The 19,911-nt window shown below is 44.9% G+C and overlaps 2 protein-coding genes across 2 annotated transcripts; both read right to left on the bottom strand.

Annotated features, from left to right (window-relative positions):
- Window positions 1-7,459: 7,459 nt before the first annotated feature.
- On the bottom strand, window positions 7,460-8,050 carry LOC145946880 (uncharacterized). The gene has a single exon (XM_083056632.1). The coding sequence runs from the start codon at window positions 8,048-8,050 to the stop codon at window positions 7,460-7,462; it is 591 nt and encodes a 196-aa protein (XP_082912758.1).
- Window positions 8,051-12,024: 3,974 nt separating this feature from the next.
- On the bottom strand, window positions 12,025-14,569 carry LOC145946879 (uncharacterized). The gene is made up of 3 exons (XM_083056631.1): window positions 14,194-14,569; window positions 13,752-14,092; window positions 12,025-13,605 (listed from the first exon to the last, which is right to left on the bottom strand). Exons 1-3 carry the CDS (start codon window positions 14,567-14,569, stop codon window positions 12,025-12,027), a joined length of 2,298 nt encoding a protein of 765 aa, XP_082912757.1.
- Between the last annotated feature and the right edge of the window lie 5,342 nt (window positions 14,570-19,911).

Here is a 19,911-nt window from a genome sequence, read left to right as displayed (position 1 = left end):
GGAAAGGAAAGGCGGTAAGGGTATGGAATAGGAGGATAGAGATAGACGGGGTGGAATGGGGGTGGAACAGCGAGGGGGAAGAATGGGTTGAAAGATAAAGGAAGGGAGTTGGTAGGGGGAAGGTAGAGGAGGATGGAGTGGTAGATCTAGGTAGGAGGGGTGAGGGAAGATAAGGAGGAAGGGGGCCAGGTGAGGAAGGGAGAAGGGGAAAGGGAGAGAGAGGTTAGGTTAGATTATTGTGAGGTCTCCAAATGGCCAGGTTAGAGGGATGAGAAATTTGTTGTAAAAGGGAGAGGGAGAGAGGAGTGGAGGATGGGAGAAGTAGGAGGAAACAGAGGTTGGGGAGACAGGAAGGAAGGAAGGAAGGATGACACGAAAGGAGAGGAGAGGAGGATGACGGCAAAGAGGGAAAATGAAAGATCTGACATGTATATTATGTGGTTACAAGTTTTGTAAATAGAGGACGATGATAGATGGGTGGCTGTGAGGGGTTTGGTGGTCCCCTGAAAACGCCGCGAAATCCCTTAGGGGCCTCGGAATAAATATCTATCTATATATAATATATATTAAGCCATGGGGAAGGACGAAATGCCAAATGAGGTATGGAAGTATGGGGGAGAGGAAATGAGAAGGTGGGCATGGTCAATATGTAATAGGGTATGGAGAGGGATGGCCAGAGGAATGAAAAGACGGAATAATCATTCCGATCATAAAGAAATGGAATGGGGAAAGAGTAGATGAATACAGGGGGGTTACATTAATGCCATCATTATATAAAATATATACGGCGATGTCAGGAGAGAGATTAAGAAGAGAGGTAGAAGAGAAAGGGCTACTATCGAAAAGTCAGGCGGGCTTTAGAAGGGGGATGGGCACCATAGACCAGATTTACGCCCTAAACTACCTTATTAACAGGCAATTGGGAAGAGCAGGAGGCAAAATGGTAGCGACTTTTATAGACCTGAGGGCAGCATTTAACTCGGTGGACAGGGAGAAGGCAATAAAAGCGATGAGGGGGAGAGGGGTAAGGGAAGGATTGATAATAAAAATAGAAGAGATGTGGAGAGAGACGAGAAGTAGGGTCAAAATAAAAGGAAGGGAGGGAGGTCAATTTTGGACGGCGAGGGGAGTAAGACAAGGGTGTCCACTGAGTCCAATGCTATTTAATTTGATTGCAGATTTGGAGGAAGAAATGGGAAAAGGCAAATGGGGAGGTGTAAAATTAGGAGAATGGAAAGTGTTCACGCTGTCATACGCGGATGATATAGTTTTAATGGCGGAAGAAGAACAGGAGATGAGGGCTATGCTGAGTAGATTAGAAAGGTATTTAGAAGAGAAGGGGCTAACGTTGAATGAGGAGAAAACAAAGGTAATGAGGTTTAAAAAAGGAGGGGGAAGAAGTAAAAAAATAGATTGGAGATGGAAGGGAAAGAAATTGAAGGAAGTAAAGTTGATGAATATTTAGGATACACGATACAAAAAAAATGGAGGTCAGGAAAAACAAGTAAAGGAAAGGGGGAAAAGAGCGGCAATAGTTATGAGAGAGGTATGGGGAATAGGAAAGAGAATGTGGGGAAAAGATTGGGGAAGAAGGCTGTGGTTATATGATACATTGGTGTGGACAGTAATGGGATGGATACGGGGCGGAAATTTGGGGGTGGAAAGAAAGGAGAGTGATAGAGGGGGTGCATGAAAGATTTATGAGATGGACGATGGGAGTGGATATCAGAACACCAGGGTATATGATAAGGGAGGAATTAAAGAGAGAGATGATGAGAGGAAGGGCGGGGAAGAGGGCATGGAATTTTGAAAAAAGACTAGAGGAAGGAAAAGGAGGAGAGATAGCAATGAAATGTTGGGAAGAAATGGAGAAAAGATGGAGGGGAGGAAAGATAATAGGGAAAAGGGAACAAGAGAGAGAGGAGTTTTTGAGGGAGAGAGGAGTTAGGGGAAGGAGAGAGGAGGGAGTATCATTTGCAAAGTTAGAGGAAAGGGAACTAAGTAAACAAAAAGAGGAGAGGAAAGAGAAAATAGATGAATCAAAGTATAACAAATGGTATAAAAGAATAGGAGCAGGGGAAATTCCGGATTATTTGAAAAAAGGGTGGGCAGAGGTGAGGTGGAAGAGAGTGATCAGATTTAGATTGGGAAACGAAATGAGAGGAGGATGGTATTGGGAAGAGGAGGAAATGCAGGATATGTGGAATGGAGGAAGAAACGTGGGAACATGTATGGGAGGAATGCGTAGGGGGAAGGAGAAGGAATGGGGAAAGCTGGCAGGAAGTGGTAGAGAGAATACTAGGAGGTGGAAAAAAAGTGTGGATGAGAGAGATAGAAGAGATAAGAGAAGGAAAGGAAGGAAGGGGAGAAGAGGAGGATAGGGAGAAAGAAAGAGAGAGTGAAAGAGAAGAGGGAGAGAGGGTGAGAATGGGAGAGAGAGAGAGGTGAGAGAGGGGTGAGGGGGAGAGGGGGAAAGAGGAAAAGAAAGAGAGTAGAAGAGAGAGTAAAAAGTACAGCGGAAACGGAGGTCCAAACTAGGTTAGGACAGTATTAAGAGTAGGGATAAGAAGGTAGCGAGATTGTTAAGACTTGAAGTAAGGCGAGAAGTAAAAGGCAAAAGGCGGAAAGAGAGAGAGAGAATCGGCAGAGGTCATTGCGGGTGTAAGATTATATGTAAGCTACATTATAAGATTTATGTAAATTGAAACCCCATAGAGGAACAATAAACACAATTATCTATATATATAACATATATTAATATTATATTATATATAAATTAAATAATAATAGGCTCGTATAAATTAACAAATTATTTGAGGAGTGAAATATTTAGGCCAACTAAACGAGCATTAAATCTTAGGTTGTTACTGTTTATTTTGAATTTGTATTATTATTAAAAAATTCGTAAACGTTTCGAATTCAAACAGTCAAATTATATATATACAATTACTTACAGATTATTGAACAATCATAAATGTTCGTTTGTATAGCGGTATTGTGTATGGTTGAACGTCAGACATGGAAGTGATAAAACAGCCAGCGTTAGAATGTTTATATTTATCCAAGTATTGTTTCTCGATGTTTCCATGGACTATGACTCAGACAATTTTCCAAGAATGTCAAAATAACTCTCGTCGAGCAACTCAGTGTCTTTGTTTGAGTTAATGCTATTTTTTTTCTTTAATGTGTATCATTTCGGATATTAACCTTTTATGATAATTTTTCTCACAATCTATAATTTTCGTATTGTCCCAATCAAAAGTGTGTCCTTCGTTTAAAATGTGTTCTGAAACGACTGAATGTCTCGCAGAGTCTAATTTGATGTTATTCTTGTGTTCTTTCAATCTGGTTCCCAATTGTCTTTTTGTCTGTCCAATATAGGATGCATCGCAATCATTGCAATTTTGGACTATAGGAAATATATAGGATATATATAGGAAAAATCCTATATTGGACAGACAAAAAGACAATTGGGAACCAGATTGAAAGAACACAAGAATAACATCAAATTAGACACACTTTTGATTGGGACAATACGAAAATTATAGATTGTGAGAAAAAATATCATAAAAGGTTAATATTCGAAATGATACACATTAAAGAAAAAAAAATAGCATTAACTCAAACAAAGACACTGAGTTGCTCGACGAGAGTTATTTTGACATTCTTGGAAAATTGTCTGAGTCATAATCCATGGAAACATCGAGAAACAATACTTGGATAAATATAAACATTCTAACGCTGGCTGTTTTATCACTTCCATGTCTGACGTTCAACCATACACATAATACCGCTATACAAACGAACATTTATGATTGTTCAATAATCTGTAAGTAATTGTATATATATAATTTGACTGTTTGAATTCCTAATATATAAAGATTATTAAACAATTCCACAGCACAATTGTAACTATCTGTGCAGTTGTCAACTTTGGACTCATAGAATTGTGTATAAGATTCATAATAACAAATTGACGCGATAAGAAAATTGACCAACACATTCTTCGCCTACTAACCACGAATTTTGTTAACAATTGTTCACTTAAACTCATTGTCCAGCGACTATATAATGTCTTATAATTGCGAAAAGACACCTCGTTATTATTTTTGCTATGTCAACGCATTTTTCTGCTTACCGTTAGTAGATCAATGGTTTTTATTCTTTTAAAGATCACACTTATGTAAGAACATGTTATTTTGCTGTCCCTATTTGCGCAGATTTATATGTTTTTTATTATGTAAATCACTGATTTTAATGTGACTCTTGTTATTTTGGTATTGAAGATGACTGAGTACAGTCGAAACGTTTACGAATTTTTTAATAATAATACAAATTCAAAATAAATAACAACCTAAGATTTAATGCTCGTTTAGTTGGCCTAAATATTTCACTCCTCAAATAATATTATATATAATATATATATTAATATTAATTTTTAACAAATTGTACATATAATTAATAGAAAAAAGAATCTTCTTGAAAAAGATCCATGTGAGATCATTGCTCATATCTTTGGCGGAAGTGTTAGCGAATTATTTCAGAATGAATGGCTCAATCGAAAAAGAAACAAGAAAGGTTGTCGATACAGCGAAGAAATAAAAAAGTTTGCGGTGTTACGTCCTGTGGACTCCACGATTCTTTTCTTTCAAAGAATGCAAGGCGATGATTGAAAAATCACAGGCGTGGGAATAAGACTATGATCTGGCAGGCGAAGCAGCTGACCGCTGACGGTTAATCATAAAAATAAAAATAAAAAAAAGGGAGAGATACATACCAGATGTAACTCGCGGTGTCTGAAATTCTCGCTTTGACTAGTTGACAACTCGCGCTTGAAAAGCAATAAAAATCTTTCTTTTAAAGGAAAATTTTACTTAAAAGGTAATAAAAACTTTTTAGAAGGAAATCTCCACTTGAAAATCAATAAAAATTTAGAAGAAAACTTCCACTTGAAAACGAATAAAATTTTACCAGACTAACAACGATAACCGAATCCAAACAAATGCCGCCTGACAGATCACCGAGATAATCTCGAGAGGATAATAAAAATATAAACCTCAACAAATTCTCCATTGGTCAAAACCTAGGGCCCTAAACAAAAGCCCTGACCAATCCCGATAAACTTTTAAAGTCAAGAGACGCCTCCGGGACTGAAAGGGCGTCATTGAAAAATTTCCTATTCGTCAGAAAATGTTAACAAACTAACGGGAAGGAGGAGCAAGAAGGTTTATATCCCTCGAGAGATGAGATTTTTAGTCCGAACTTTCGAGCGCAGTTTGCCGTGTATAAGCTATCCGAGATCGTATCTAGACTCTTCGGACTTTTATACTTTCAATTTCGAAATCCGCTTTCAACTCAAATTTCGACGTTCGTTAGAGTGCAAGTGAAGAAAAAAGACATAGTGGAAGTCCGGAAGACCACACAACCAGACTAGAACCCTGCAGCAATTATTAACAACGCACTCTACTAACAGTAAGTCAAGACACACATATATGTATATAACAAGGGAAAAAGATAAAGTACAATTTTCACCCCGTATCAAAATAATTCTTGGATTTAAGATAAAGCCATCTTCTTTATCTCCTTTTGCGCAAGTGCTATCATATCCAATCCTAAACCTTCTTCTCCCTCTCTCTTTCATCCCGAAAAATCACTCAGGATTTCCCGTGATAACGGCGAGATCCGTGATTTCATCCATCTCCAAAAATCACTCAGGATTTCCCGTGATAACGGCGAGATCAGTGATTTCCTTCACCCCGAAAATCACTCAGGATTTCCCGTGATAACGGCGAGATCCGTGATTTCACCCACCCCCGAAAATCACTCAGGATTTCCCGTGATAACGGCGAGATCCGTGATTTCACCCATCTCCAAAAAATCACTCAGGATTTCCCGTGATAACGGCGAGATCTGTGCTTTTGGCGACGTCCCCTGAGAACCGTTGTGCATAAACACTGCCTCAGTTTTTTGGGGCGCCACTTTAAGCCCGATCTGTTTGATTAGCCGCACGACACGAGCCACCGCCAGATTTGCTCGCGCAGTCGCCTCCTCCTACGTTTCTCCCCCGGCCATCACCAGCGTGTCGTCTGCGTAGCAGATTGCATGACAGCCGGGGGGCAGGGCAGTCCGAAGTACGACGTCGTACGCCAAGTTCCACATTAGGGGTCCCAGCACGAACCCCTGTGGAACCCCGCACGACATACGACGCCGTCGCTCCTCGGCATCTCTGTCGGTATAGGCCAACACCCTATCCCGGAAATAGTCCCTGAGGATGGCAACCAGGTACGGGGGTACCCTATGATATCTAAGGGCTTCCCCGACCCGGTGCCAGGGCAGGGTGTTGAAAGCATTGGAGATGTCCAGGGACACCGCCAGCAACACCCCGCCCCCCTCCGTCACGGCTTCCGCGATCGAACGAACACGCAAGACAGCGTCGATCGTTGATCGCCCGGCCCGGAAGCCGTATTGTTCCTCACTTAAATTGGGACCATCCCGGGACAAATGATAGACAAGGCGGTCGGCAATGATCCTTTCTAGGATCTTGCCCGCCTCGTCCAGTAGGCATATTGGCCTATACGCCGAGGGCGAATCCTTCGGCTTGCCCTGTTTAGGAAGGAGGACCACGTGTGCCTCCTTCCATTCCCGTGGGAAGATGCCCATGCGGAAACACTCAGTATAGAGGTGCCGCATGGGTTTTGCCAAACCCCGATGGGCTAAGGCCCAGGCCTTTCCGTGGATGCCGTCAAGGCCGGGAGCCTTCCCGTTCTTGATCTTCCTGACGGCATCGCGAAGCTCTCCTTCCGTGACCCCCATAATCTCGTCCTCCCATTCCCACTCCCGCAAAGGAATTGGATCTTTCTTTTCCCCCACGTGCGGGAACAGGGTGTCGATGACGCGATCGATGAATTGGGGGTCAAGAGTCTCCGTTATAGGGGCCGTTCCCCCCCGGAGTTTGTTAAGGACCATCTGGTAGGGACGTCCCCACGGGTCCTCGTCCAGGGAGGAGAGCAACTCCTTCCAGGCCCTGGCCTTGGACTTCCTGATGAGGACGCGGAGGGCGTTCCGTCTGTGACGGTACGCATCCCACGCGTCCTCGTAGCCCTCGGGATCCGACTGCGCGAACCATTTCCGTCATCTCACGGTCCTTCTTGCGTGGTCGGAGGCTCGCCGGAGTTCGGCGATTTCCTCCGACCACCAATATGCCTTTCTAGGGGACCTGGCCTTGACCTTGGCCATGGCTACGTTACACGCTTTCTCCATGGTCTTCAGCAGCCATGTCCGGTGTTCGTCCAGGTCCCCTTTGGCTTCATCTCCGTCTGCCATGAGCACGGCCTCAATCATGGACAGGAACGCGTCCTGGTCCAGTTTCCTTAGGGCCCATCTATGAGAGGCACTCTCCCGGAGCCGGCGGCGCTTCAACACTTCGCGGGGGAAGGCGGCAACGGAGAACTCTATATACCTATGGTCTGATAGTTTCCGCCTCCGTTGCCACCCTCCACCCGCGAATCAACCTCTGTGCGGGGCGGGTCGCCCATATGAGGTCCACTATGGACCCGCCCCGCATTCTCACACAAGTGTTCTCGCTCCCCTTGTTGCAGGGAGCGAGTCCACATTGCGTCGCCCACTCCAAAAGCTCGCCACCCCGCCAATCGTTTCGCGGGGAACCCCAAACGCTAGACTTAGCGTTGAAGTGCCCCGCTATTATGATGGGGCCGGAATGGCGACCAATAATTTGCCTCTCAAGGGCGCGTAACCTCTCGCAGTACGTTCTCTTGTCGAGACTTGGCGAGAGGTACACGCCCACAACTACGATGGGCTCCCACTGAACCATTACGTATCCCTCCCCCGCTTGCAAAAATTCCAGCGGGGGAGATGTTGACGCGTTCCTCGCGGCTAAGCCGTCCATATTTTGTACCCAATTCCGTTCGGGTACCCGGTACGGCTCTGCCACGATCCCCAGACCACAGTCCCTCTCCGCCAAGTTGTGGACGAAGAGGTCCTGGGCGTCCCTCGCGTGATTCAGGTTGGCCTGTAACACTTTACAGGCCATCCTGGGCCGGCTCCTTGGCTTCCGTTCCCACCGTTATCTCCATTGCGGCGGAATCTCCGTCTTTTATGTCCTCCCGAAGTCGTTGCTTCTTAGCGCCGCCTTCAGAAAGCTTTTCCTCTTCCTCTCTCTTGCTGCGCATCCTCTGAGTTCTCCTCTCCATGGGGTCCTCTTGGCTGGGAGCCGGTTTGGAGAGAGGTGTCTCCGGGAGCGCAACTTCCTCCTTTCTTGCCGTCTCCCCCGCGTCCTTCTTTTTACTCGTCGCTGGGGGAGCGGCAACTACTGGGGCAGAGGAGCCCGCCGTCGCCTTGTTGAGCGGGACCCCTCGTTTGCCCTTATGCACCGGTGTGCACGACTTGCTGCCCGTGCGATGGTTCGCGGGCAGCTTTCTGTCGCTGCACACCGGGCATTTGACCTCAGCCGTGCAGCGTCCGGCCGTGTGTCCCTCTTGACCGCAGCGGTAGCATCTATCGCTGCGGTCCGTGTTGTTGGGGCATCGCGCGCGCACGTGCCCTCCCTCCAAGCATTTATAACACTGGAGGGGGCGCGACTCCAGGAGCTCTGCGCGCGCGATGGCCCAGCCAACCCTTATTTGGGCCGTCCTCATTATGGCGTTCGCTGCCTTTAGGGGGCAGCGAACCCATATTTGCTCAGTTAGGCTTAAATCAAACATATCCAACAAACGATTTTCATTATTACTCAATTCAGAGTATGACTCGTCGCTATCAAACTTTCCAAATCTCATATAGATCTTTCTATGTTTGAATTATTATTCTGGTCTAATTTTGACAGTATGGGCTTCTGCATACAGGATGCGGAAACGCTTGCCGCGCGGCAAGAAGTGAGGCGGTAATAAACTTACAGCTCTTACTAATCGTTAAAAAGCGGTACGTTGATTGGCTATCGCCTCTTGTCGCGTGGCAAACGTTTTCACGTCCTGTGTGCAGAAGTTCGATGAACACACCCATTTCCCGTCTGGCTATACTGAGGATGGAGTTCCGATCGCTGCGCACATTTGTAACAAGTTGCGGAACTCCATTTTCTGCCTAACGCAACAGATATTTTCCTCCATACTTTCGCTGACCAGGCTGGGAGGGGGGAGTGGTAAGGGTTCAATTTGAAAGTGTTGCATAAATTTTTTGACAACTGGGATGCTCTCTTCTGGTTGCACAGCAATCCTGCGTGGCATATTGTCATATCTGTAAAGCAAAGCATTTATATACGCGAGTCAGACATTGAGATTATTTTTATATCATCAGATTTCATATATTTGGTGATCTTGCTTTATCACGTACTTAGGTTTTTATTAGCGTGCAATTTATCTTTAACCGTTTCGCGATCTTCCAAAATCATTTGTTATCATTGAATAAGCATATGATAAAACATGATTGCCAAATACTTTTTTTAACTTCTATCGTTATTTTTGTAGCGTTTTCTTTCAATTTAACACAAAATTTATTCGCATATTTTTATTCAATATTTTGTTGCCTCTAACGAAAACTATGACGAGGTTTATTAATATACACTGTTCCGTATTGTACTAAAGACATGAAAGGGCGCCTGTCAATCACGTGATTTATGCGTGAGCGCGCCGCTGTATAATTGTCGCGGATCCAAGATCAATTTGATAATCCTGGCACCACCCTTGAGCGGTATGTCGAACCGCGAGCGATCCGCCCCGCGCCGGGTGTCGTAAGCTTAGTGTTTTCGCGCATGATCCTGCCGATTAGCCAATCTCACGGTCGATTGATCGCGCTGGCCATCAATCATTGGCCGATAAGAATTCGCGAGCGAGGACTTCCGCCTTCTTCTCCGTGACGTGCGTCGCAACGTTAAAACGATTTGTACCGCAGCAAGTATAACACGTGTGAGCTCTCGCAAAACCGCAAAGTCGCAATTCAGTCAAATCTCCGTAAATAGTGTCGTGCTCCGCTAAATGTGATGAGCAATTGTTTTCTCGTTATTGTGAATCGAGACAAATCAGTAACGAGTGAGACTCAGTCATTATAATCGGTGCCGGTTAACAAGTGCAAAGACCTGCGGCCATCTTCGGCGAATCGCCGGCAGAAAGGATCGAATCGACCATCGATCGAGTCTGACCATTCACGAGATCTAATCATTCGGAGTAAGCCGCTGCGCTCCGCGACTTACGGTGATAAATTAATTGACTCAAGGTGTCGTGCTATTTTCTGTGCGGCATTTTTCGCTTGCATTTGTTCGCAAGGAACATTCTCGCAAATATCGTGTTCACGTGGATTGTTACCCATCTGTATATTTCGTTATTGACATTGTCATAAATAAATTCTGTGTCGTTTAAACCACCGTGCCGAGTTTATTCATTAACCTGTCCGCGCGCCGTCTCTCAATCGGGAGAGAACCTGCCGCATTTTCACACATACACTTATAAATAATATTATAATGACTCATGATTCTTACCGAACGAATCAAAACATATACTAATTTTAAAGGAAGGATTTATGTTCAGTTCGCGATCCCGCTTTACAGAGAGCGAGAGAGTGAAAGGGCGTGAGAGTGAGAGAGCGTGAGAATGAGAGAGCGTGAGAGTGAGAGAGCGAGAGTCAGGGGCAATGCACTGTGGCAGCAATTTCTAATCACAAAAGTATATTTCTTAAACTTGACAACTGAACAAAAAAAACACAATTCTTTAATATAATTAAATCCCGCGTGGTGCGCGAGACGTAGAGCAATCTTTATCGATTCATTTGGCGCGCGATTGTGAAGCGTGCGACTTCGTTAGTTAGAGATTCGTAATCGGGCGTTATTCGCAAGCGATGGTAAGGCGTACAAACGTTTCTGCTGAGAATCTAAGCGGATCTGCCGTGTCGTCGGCAATCGCTTCGACCGATTAGCTCTGTCGTAATTTTGGCGAATCACGCACGACCGTGACAAAGCACGCGCGGTCGAACGCGTGTTGATGCTCGCTGATTTAGATAGCGAGCAAGTAAACAAGGCTTACATTTGCTGGATTTATTTTCTTTGTCTCGAGTGTCGATTTCGGATTGATTCACGACCGTTATTCCTTTTGCCCGCTTTGTCTGATCTCGCAGATATTATTACCGTTCGGTGGCATCAAATTAATTAGAGTGTATTCGCGCTCGTTCGAACATCCCGCCCGCCTTCATCGATTTGATCGAATGAAATAGTCGTTTATTATTAATCACAAGACGTACAATAATTTGCGCTCGTCGAATGTCATTAGTTTCTCGACTACTCCTGGCCCCTCCCCTGCTTTCTCGAACGCAAGGTTCGGCAACGCGCAATCACGGCCGATTCTTCGCGTTCGCTGCAACCAAGCTTCCCGAATGACCTATCGGTCGGCCGGCGACTTCGCGCGGGACGAACTCCGCTCAGCCAATCTATGTACTCGCGGCGTTGTTTTCGTGGTCACGCGATGGGAGTAAAACCAGGCGGTTCACTGGTCTCTTGTATCTCGAGGTCGCGGTTCGCACGGAGACTACGCGCACGAGGCCGTCCTCGCCGGGGTGGACGTCAGTGATTCTTGCAAGGGGCCATTTCGTCGGTGGTGTCGCCTCGTCGCGCAGGAGGCACAATCGGCCGACCTTGATGGTGGAGTCGCTCTTCCACCATTTCGGTCGATGATTGAGCGTGTGCAGATACTCCTGGGACCACCTTTCCCAAAAACTCTGTTTTATGCGTTGAATCAACTGCCAGCGTCAGTCGATTTTCTGCCGTGTCGAGTAGCGAGGGCTCAGGCACGGCGTTGAGTGCCGTCCCTATTAGAAAGTGTCCTGGTGTCAGGGCCGCGGTGTCGTCGGGGTCCTCGGAGAGTGCTTCAAGCGGCCTTGAATTGAGGCACGCCTCAATTTGCGCTAGGAGCATAGACATCTCCTCAAACGTCAAGTGTCGCCTAGCACGCGTCGATGGTGTCGCTTGAGCGATTTGACGGCTGCCTCCCATAACCCGCCGAAGTGAGGTTGTGCTGGTGGGTTAAATTTCTATTGGATGCGATCTGATCCGAGCTGATCGGCGATTTGACGTCCTTCTTTGCTGCTTGCGGCGAAGGGCGCCCTAAGTTGCCTGTCCGCACCTGAAAAATTCGTTCCGCAATCGCTATACATCACCTCACACAGTCCTCTCCGGGAGTCGAATCGCCGCAGAGCCGCGAGGAAGGCGTCGGTGCTGTAGTCAGACACGGCGTCTAAATGAACGGCCTTGGTGCTGAGGCAAACGAACACCGCGATGAACGCCTTGTAACTCCGATGTCCTCGGCTCTTGGTGGTCCTCAACGAGATTGGTCCGGCGTAGTCAACGCCGGTATGCAGGAACGTCCTTGATGGGGTAATCTCCCGCGGGCGCGGGAGGTTGCCTATCTTCTGCTGCACGGCTGCCGCCCGCCATCGCAGGTAGGGCAGGCATTGGTGGATGACGCCTTTGACCTCGGATCTTCCTCGGGGGATCCACAGTCGCTGTCGCAGTAGTCCGAGTGTTTGCTGCACGCCTCCGTGTAGCGTCTTCTTATGGCATGCCTCGATGTACAGCTTGGAGAGGTGGGATGCTCCAGGCAAAATGACGGGGTGTTTCTCGTCATATGGAAGCAGAGCATGTTTCAGTCTCCCGCCAACCCTCAGTATTCCCTTGTCATCCATGAAGGGCATCAGCTTCAGGATCGAGCTCGTTCGATGTAGGGGCCGTTCACTAGAGATTGCGGCAATTTCATCACGGAATCCCCACGCTTGGGTGACACGGATCCATGTCGCCTCTGATGTCTCCAGCTCAGTCACGGACAGATAGGCGGCGTTCGTTCGTTGCGGTCGCAGCCAGCGGCGGCACCATGCTGTGACGCGCAAGAGCCGGTGCAGCGATGAGTATCTTGTCAACATGGACTGCTCGGCAGAGCTTTGTTTAACGGCTGTGTGGACGCTCGTGCGCTGTTCCGGCAGGTCGTTCGTCACGTTTAGTGCGGGGCCGGCCTCCCAAGAACCCAACGTTGTGCTCAACCAGGTAGGTCCCTTCCACCATAGGTCGTGCGTCACCAGGTCACGGGGCGACAATCCCCGTGAAGCACAGTCCGCCGGGTTGTCGCATCCTGGTGTGTGATGCCAATGTGCTTCGGGTACCGTCCGCTGGATTTCCGACACGCGGTTCGCCACGTAGGTCTTCCAGCGTGACGGGTGTCCTTGTATCCAAGCGAGGGTCACGGTGGAGTCTGACCAGAGGTGCAAGGAGGCGTCCGACAGTTCAACGACCTTACGTGCATGGGAAACGAGGGCGGCGAGTAGCGACGCCGCGCATAGCTCCAACCACGGCAGGCACACTTGCTTGACTGGCGCGACTTTGGTCTTGGCCGTCAGCAGCGATATCCTGGCAGTTCCGTAGTGATCCACCGCTCGCAGATACAGGACGGCGGCGTAGGCTCTCTCTGACGCATCTGCAAATCCGTGGAGCTCGATGTGGTCGCCGACGTTGTGAGGAAGCCAGCGTGGTACTCGCACGTTCTCGAGGCACGGTAGGTCCTCCTTCAGAGTCGCCCAGAGTGAGATGTCGTTTTCCGCCAGGGGAGTGTCCCAATCCAGTCCCTGAAGCCACACTAATTGGATAAAAATCTTGGCGCGGGAGCCAGCCAGCCAAGCGGGTCAAATAACTGCGCGGTGAGCGATAAAGCCGTTCGCTTTGTAGTGGGTCGCTCCCCGGTCGGGCGGATCGCGTAGGAGAAGCAATCGACGTCTGGGTGCCACCGCAGGCCGAGCATTGCGTGGCTCTCGTGCGCCTCCCAAGCTCGGAGGTCGACGTGTGTCCGATCTTCGGCGGGAATGTCCCTGAGTAGTTCAGGGTCGCTCGCGGTCCACTTCTTCAGGGGGAAGCCACCTGCCTTGCAGAGCTGGACCAGTTCGTGCTGCATGTCGAGCGCTTCCTGAATTGTCGGAGCGCCCATGAGAATATCGTCGACGTAAACATCGCGACGCAGGACGGCGGCTCCCAACGAGTAACGTGCTTCTTCGTCGTCTGGCAATTGTCGCAGGGTGCGAATGGCGAGGAAGGGGGCGCACGCCAATCCATACGTCACTGTGTTTAGCTGGTAGTCCGTTATTGCCTGTGTCTTGTTGCTCCTCCATACGATCCGCTGCAAGTCGCGATCCCCTGGATGCACGAGGACCTGCCTGTACATTTTTTCAATGTCTGTCGCCATGGTGTGCTTATGTCGGCTGTAGCTGTAGACTCCTCGAGATCCTGTCGCGGCGTCAAGGCGGCCCTCATGGTCAAGAGCTGCGTCTTCCTCATCATGTATGTTTCTTCCACCGCTGCCGCGACGTTACTCTTCCAGTAGTCGTGCGGTTGCACCTCCTCCCAAAAGGTTGCACACAGATCTTCGTGCTGCTTCTCATATTTTTCCCAGCAGCTTTCCAGTCGCTGGAGTCGGGTATCAATGGCTTCAGCAGTAATGTTTGCGACGCCCGTCTTCTTCAAATTCTCCACCACCCTCGAGATGCTAATCTGTAGCTCTGTCTGTCGGCGGATCAGAGCTTCCATTTCCATGCTCATCCTTGCTTGGTGCCGAGATTCGGTTGAGAGTCACTGATTGGATGTCTCACTCACACTGCACGTAGGTTGCACCGGCTACGCGATCCGGCTCGAAGGATCAGAATGTTCAGTTCGCGATCCCGCTTTACAGAGAGCAAGAGAGCGAGAGAGCGAGAGAGCGAGAGAGTGAAAGGGCGTGAGAGTGAGAGAGCGTGAGAATGAGAGAGCGAGAATCGGGGGCAATGCATATCGCTGTGGCAACAGTTTCTAATCACAAAAGTATATTTCTTAAAATTGACAACTGAACAAAAAAACACAATTCTTTAATATAATTAAATCCCGCGTGGTGCGCGAGACGTAGAGCAATCTTTATCGATTCATTTGGCGCGCGATTGTAAAGCGTGCGACTTCGTTAGTTAGAGATTCGTAATCGGGCGTTATCCGCAAGCGACGGTAAGGCGTACAAACGTTTCTGCTGAGAATTTAAGCGGATCTACCGTATCGTCGGCAATCGCTTCGACCGATTAGCTCTGTCGTAATTTTGGCGAATCACGCACGACCGTGATAAAGCACGCGCGGTCGAACGCGTGTTGATGCTCGCTGGTTTAGATAGCGAGCAAGTAAACAAGGCTTACATTTGCTGGATTTATTTTCTTTGTCTCGAGTGTCGATTTCGGATTGATTCACGACCGTTATTCCTTTTACCCGCTTTGTCTGATCTCGCAGATATTATTACCGTTCGGTGGCATCAAATTAATTAGAGTGTATTCGCGCTCGTTCGAACAATTTATATTATACTTTACATTTTGTGTGATTACGATGTTTCACTGTTGCCACCTTATGCGCTATATTAATTAATCTGAATACTATTCTGACCATGTATACTAGAAAATAGATTCGTAACTACTTATTTGTTATGCTACTATTTTACTATTTGTTTCATAACAATAACTACTTTCTTGTTACGCTGTCATTCTACTATTTCTTTTATAAATTGTGACGGAATTTTCTCTTAATAATAAAAGAAACGAAGCAAAGGAAGCAAAGGAGTTGCCGTCAGCAAAAAAGCAGTTTGATGAACGTGCGTAAGAAATTAGGATGTAGGTTGTTCCGCGCGTGCCGCAGCAGAACACCAGCCGAGAGATACGCGAAATTTCAGTGCGCCAGACGCGGTCTTTCACGCGTCAATCCGCGAGACAACAATCGAACGCAAAATTTTGGCCGAGAATTCAGCTACGGGCCGATTAGCTTTCTTAATGGTAAAGGGACAGGGTGGAGGTGCCGCGAAATTATTCTAACCAAAAATATTAAAAAGCGCGAGAGAAGACAAGAACAAGACCGATAATTTTACGTAACGAGACACTTAGATCAAATAAAAAACGCGAGGTAAAGTTAACAAAATGATAATAGAAAATTACAAAAATAGAATAAAGAAAATTAGTTAAACAATAGAATCAATAATAGAACAGAAACCAATAAAGAAAAGTAAAGTAACATAAAAATTGTTATCCGTAATTACAATTAAAATATTGTTGCGCTCTCTGGCCGGCTTCGATATCTCGAAGCGTGTATAACGCAAACACTCGTTTTCTCACAACACTCACGCCGGAAATGATTAGGCGTTTGATAATTTTAGTTAACTTTAATAACAGAATTAGAAATATCAACAATATTAATACGCAATTCATTAAAACCCGTCTAATCCGGCTTTCAGCCGAATTCCAACTCAATCGCTCTCTTGTTTCACAACAACTCTATGACGACGCGTTCGGAGATGAACTTCTCTGTTATACACTGTGTCCCGAAGTACATCGACGGGGACCACAACATTGCCCCCTTTCTTCCAAAGATTGTCGTCTCGACAATCATGAATCGAAATGAGTTTTTCTACTTCACTTCGAGCTCCAGCTCGAATTATTAAGTAACTCCTTTGATTCTTCTTTTGACTTCAGAAAATTAGACGAGTTTTCCTGCTCCATCCTGAGCTGCTGCTGCAGGTTAACGAGCGACTTGATCCAAATTTTCTTGAAGACAAAAATTCCTTTTTTTTATTAGATGACGACTTCTTCTGGGACTTTTCGGATAAGAGGGGGAAGTAACTACCGTGGACCCAACGCCCACATGGGACTTCTCAAATCCCTGCCTCGGTATTCACCCAAAGATTCGTGGAAAAACCACGGCTTGAAAACCACGAATGAGGCAGTCTTCTTTTATCGATTATTAATCTTCAAGGAAATGATGTTCAACTTTCCGAGAATCCACTCCGACGCGGTCTTTTCTCTAAAAGAAAACACTCCTACGAGTAAATAATTCTTTAAATGGGTTTCGGATGTTTCTTTTATTTAAAATGAAGATTTCCTAAACTCGTCTTTCACAAAAAGAAGCTAATCGATCTAAATGAACTACTTTATTTTTATGCCTATTTGATTTGCGAATACAATAAACTACATCATTTAATCTTTTTATTACTTCATAGGGTCCCTCCCAATTGCTCTGTAATTTAGGAGTCTTCCCTATAACTCTTTTTGGATTGAATAACCACACCTTCTGTCCTAGTTCAAAACGAATTTAACGAGCTCTTTGATCGTAAGAAGCTTTAGTTTTAAGAGATTTCATCTTCATTCGCTTTCTTACTTTGAAATGTATTTCATCTAATTTCTTTTTCAATTTCCTTGTATAACTTTCTTCCGAATATATTTCTTCACTCCCTGGAGGACTTCCGCAAAGAAGATCTATAGGTAACCTTAAATTTCGACCTAAACACAATTCAGCGGGTGAGACTCCTGTAGTCTCATGCTTGGCCGATCTATAAGCCAATAAACTTAATCCAATCCATTGATCCCAATCTCGGTGATTATCCGCAACGAATTTGGCTAAATAATTCACTATCGTCTGATGCTAACGCTCAACCAAACCATTGGACTGTGGATGAAACGGGGTTGTCCTGGTTTTCTTTATTCCTAATAAACACGATAATTCTCGTATTAATCGGGAATCAAAATTCCTACCTTGATCAGTATGTAACTCAGCAGGTACACCAAATCTAGAGACAACTTCATTAACGAAGACCTCTGCGATCGTTTTTGCTCTAAAATTCTTTAACGGAAATGCTTCTACCCACCGAGTAAAAGAATCTGAAACTACCAACAAATATTTATTTCCCGAGTAAGAAGAAGGAAATGGACCAAGAATGTCCGTCTGTATTCTTTCGAATGGAATTCCCATATTATAAATTTGCATTTCTGATTTTCCTTTATCAGAAGGCCCTTTCTTAGCTACACAAACTTTACAAGATCTGCACCAATCTTCTACATCTTGTTTACAAGCAGTCCAATAAAATCGTTTTCGAATTCTATCAAGAGTTTTATTCACACCAAAATGTCCACTAAATGGAGAATCATGAGCCTCTTCTAAAACTTGTCGAATTCTTTTTTGAGGAACTATAATTTGAAGATGAATAGATTGTAAATTAGGAGACTCCCATTTTTTATACAAAATTCCATCTTTCAAAACTAAAGAATCCCATTGTGACCAATAAACCTTAGCAAAATTTCCTTCTGAAACAATTTCTTGCCAAGAAGGACGTTGGTTTCCCTCTTTTCCACGAAAAATCTTTCTTAAGGTGAGATCTTCCAGTTGATTTTTTTTCCAAGTTTCTAAATCATTACTCTTAAAAACAATTCTTCTAACTAAATCCTCCCGTTTTATTTCAACTTTATGACAATAATTACAATTCATCTCTACACAAGGTCGTCTCGATAAACCATCAGCATTCCCATGTTTGTTTCCTTTTCGATACATAATTTCAAAATTGTATTGCTGAATTCGCTCTAACCACCGCGCCAATTGTCCCTCTACATTCTTGAATGATAACAACCAACGCAAAGAAATGTGGTCAGTTCTAACCAAAAACTTACTTCCATATAGATAATGATGAAAAGACTTTAATGAATCGACAATAGCTAGTAATTCTCGTCGCGTAACACAGTAATTCCTTTCTGTTTTACTAAACACACGACTATAATATGCTATGACTTTCTTCTCTCCTTCTTGAATTTGAGATAATACTGCGCCAATTCCATGATTTGAGGCATCGGTGTCTAAAATGAATTTTCCCTTATCCCTTGGAAAAGATAAAATTGGAGAAGATAATAATCGTTCCTTCAATTCTTCAAAAGCCTTTTTACAAGATTCAGTCCAAATAAACTTCGTCATATTTTCCGTTAATGAAAACAATGGTTTTGCTATAAGAGAAAATCTCTTTACAAATTTCCTATAATAAGAACAAAACCCTAAGAAACTTCGAATCTGTTTCTTATTTTGAGGAACTGGCCAATCTTTTACAGCAAAAATCTTTTCGGAATCTGTAGCAATTCCTTTCTCAGAAACTACATGACCTAAATATTTAATTTCTTTTCTGAAAAGGAAACATTTTTTTGGATTTAATTTTAAATTAGCAGAACGGAGTCGTAAGAAAACCTGTTTTAAACGACTTAACATTTCCTCAAAATTTTTACTATAAATTATTACATCATCTAAATATACTAAACAGATTTTAAACAATAATTGATGTAAAACCCTTTCCATCAAACGCTCAAATGTGGCAGGAGCATTACACAGTCCAAATGGCATGACTATAAATTGCCACAAACCATTCCCGATCGAAAATGCAGTCTTCTCTTTATCCTCTGAACGAATTTTCACTTGCCAATATCCACTTTTCAAGTCTAAGGTAGAAAACCACCTATTTCCAGACAATTGGTCAAGCATATTGTCAATCCGAGGTATAGGATAAGAATCTTTTATAGTCACTGAATTTAATTTCCTATAGTCGATACAAAATCTGAGTGTACCATCCTTCTTTTTAACTAACACTGCTGGGGAAACCCAAGGACTTCGAGACTCTTCTATTACCCTTTGACGCTTCATATCCTCTATAATCTCATTTACTTCTTCTCGCATTCGTAATCTAATTCGACGGAGAGCCTGTTTTATTGGATTAGAATTTTCTAAATTAATCACATGTTCGACCTCATTACAATTTCCTGCAATAATATCTTCTGAAAAGATATCCTGAAATTCAATCAAAAACTGAATAAAATGAATCTTTTGTTTTTCTGTTAAACCCTCAGATTCTCTAACAAAAAAAATTCTTTTAAGAATTGAGGAACTTCATCAATACAAGCTCCTATCCGAGCACAAATTTCTGTTCCCCTTTCTTCAATACTGTTTCCAAAGAATGGTTTGAAAATATTTCCTAAATCTATCTTGGAAAGAAAATCCAACCCTAAGAGACAATCTTCGGCCATATCTATCACAAAAACTGGACATTCTACCAAATATTTTCCTAAACGAATCAAAGT

Source organism: Prenolepis imparis, unplaced genomic scaffold (genome assembly GCF_030444845.1).
Source record: "Prenolepis imparis isolate NDT839.2.m4 unplaced genomic scaffold, iyPreImpa1.0 SCAF_25, whole genome shotgun sequence".
Classification (NCBI taxonomy): Eukaryota; Metazoa; Arthropoda; class Insecta; order Hymenoptera; family Formicidae; genus Prenolepis; species Prenolepis imparis.
The sequence above is the reverse complement of the archived record's forward strand: the minus strand, read 5'-3'. Positions and strand labels throughout refer to the sequence as shown.

Bases quoted from the DNA above. Each gene is read 5' to 3' on its own strand.
- LOC145946880 (XM_083056632.1), bottom strand. From the start codon at position 8,050: ATGGCCTGTAAAGTGTTACAGGCCAACCTGAATCACGCGAGGGACGCC.
- LOC145946879 (XM_083056631.1), bottom strand. From the start codon at position 14,569: ATGAGCATGGAAATGGAAGCTCTGATCCGCCGACAGACAGAGCTACAG. The intron at 14,093-14,193 runs GTACAGGCAGGT...AGCTAAACACAG, and splicing joins GCGACAGACATTGAAAAAAT to TGACGTATGGATTGGCGTGC. The intron at 13,606-13,751 runs GTCGATTGCTTC...GTGTGGCTTCAG, and splicing joins GCCTGCGGTGGCACCCAGAC to GGACTGGATTGGGACACTCC.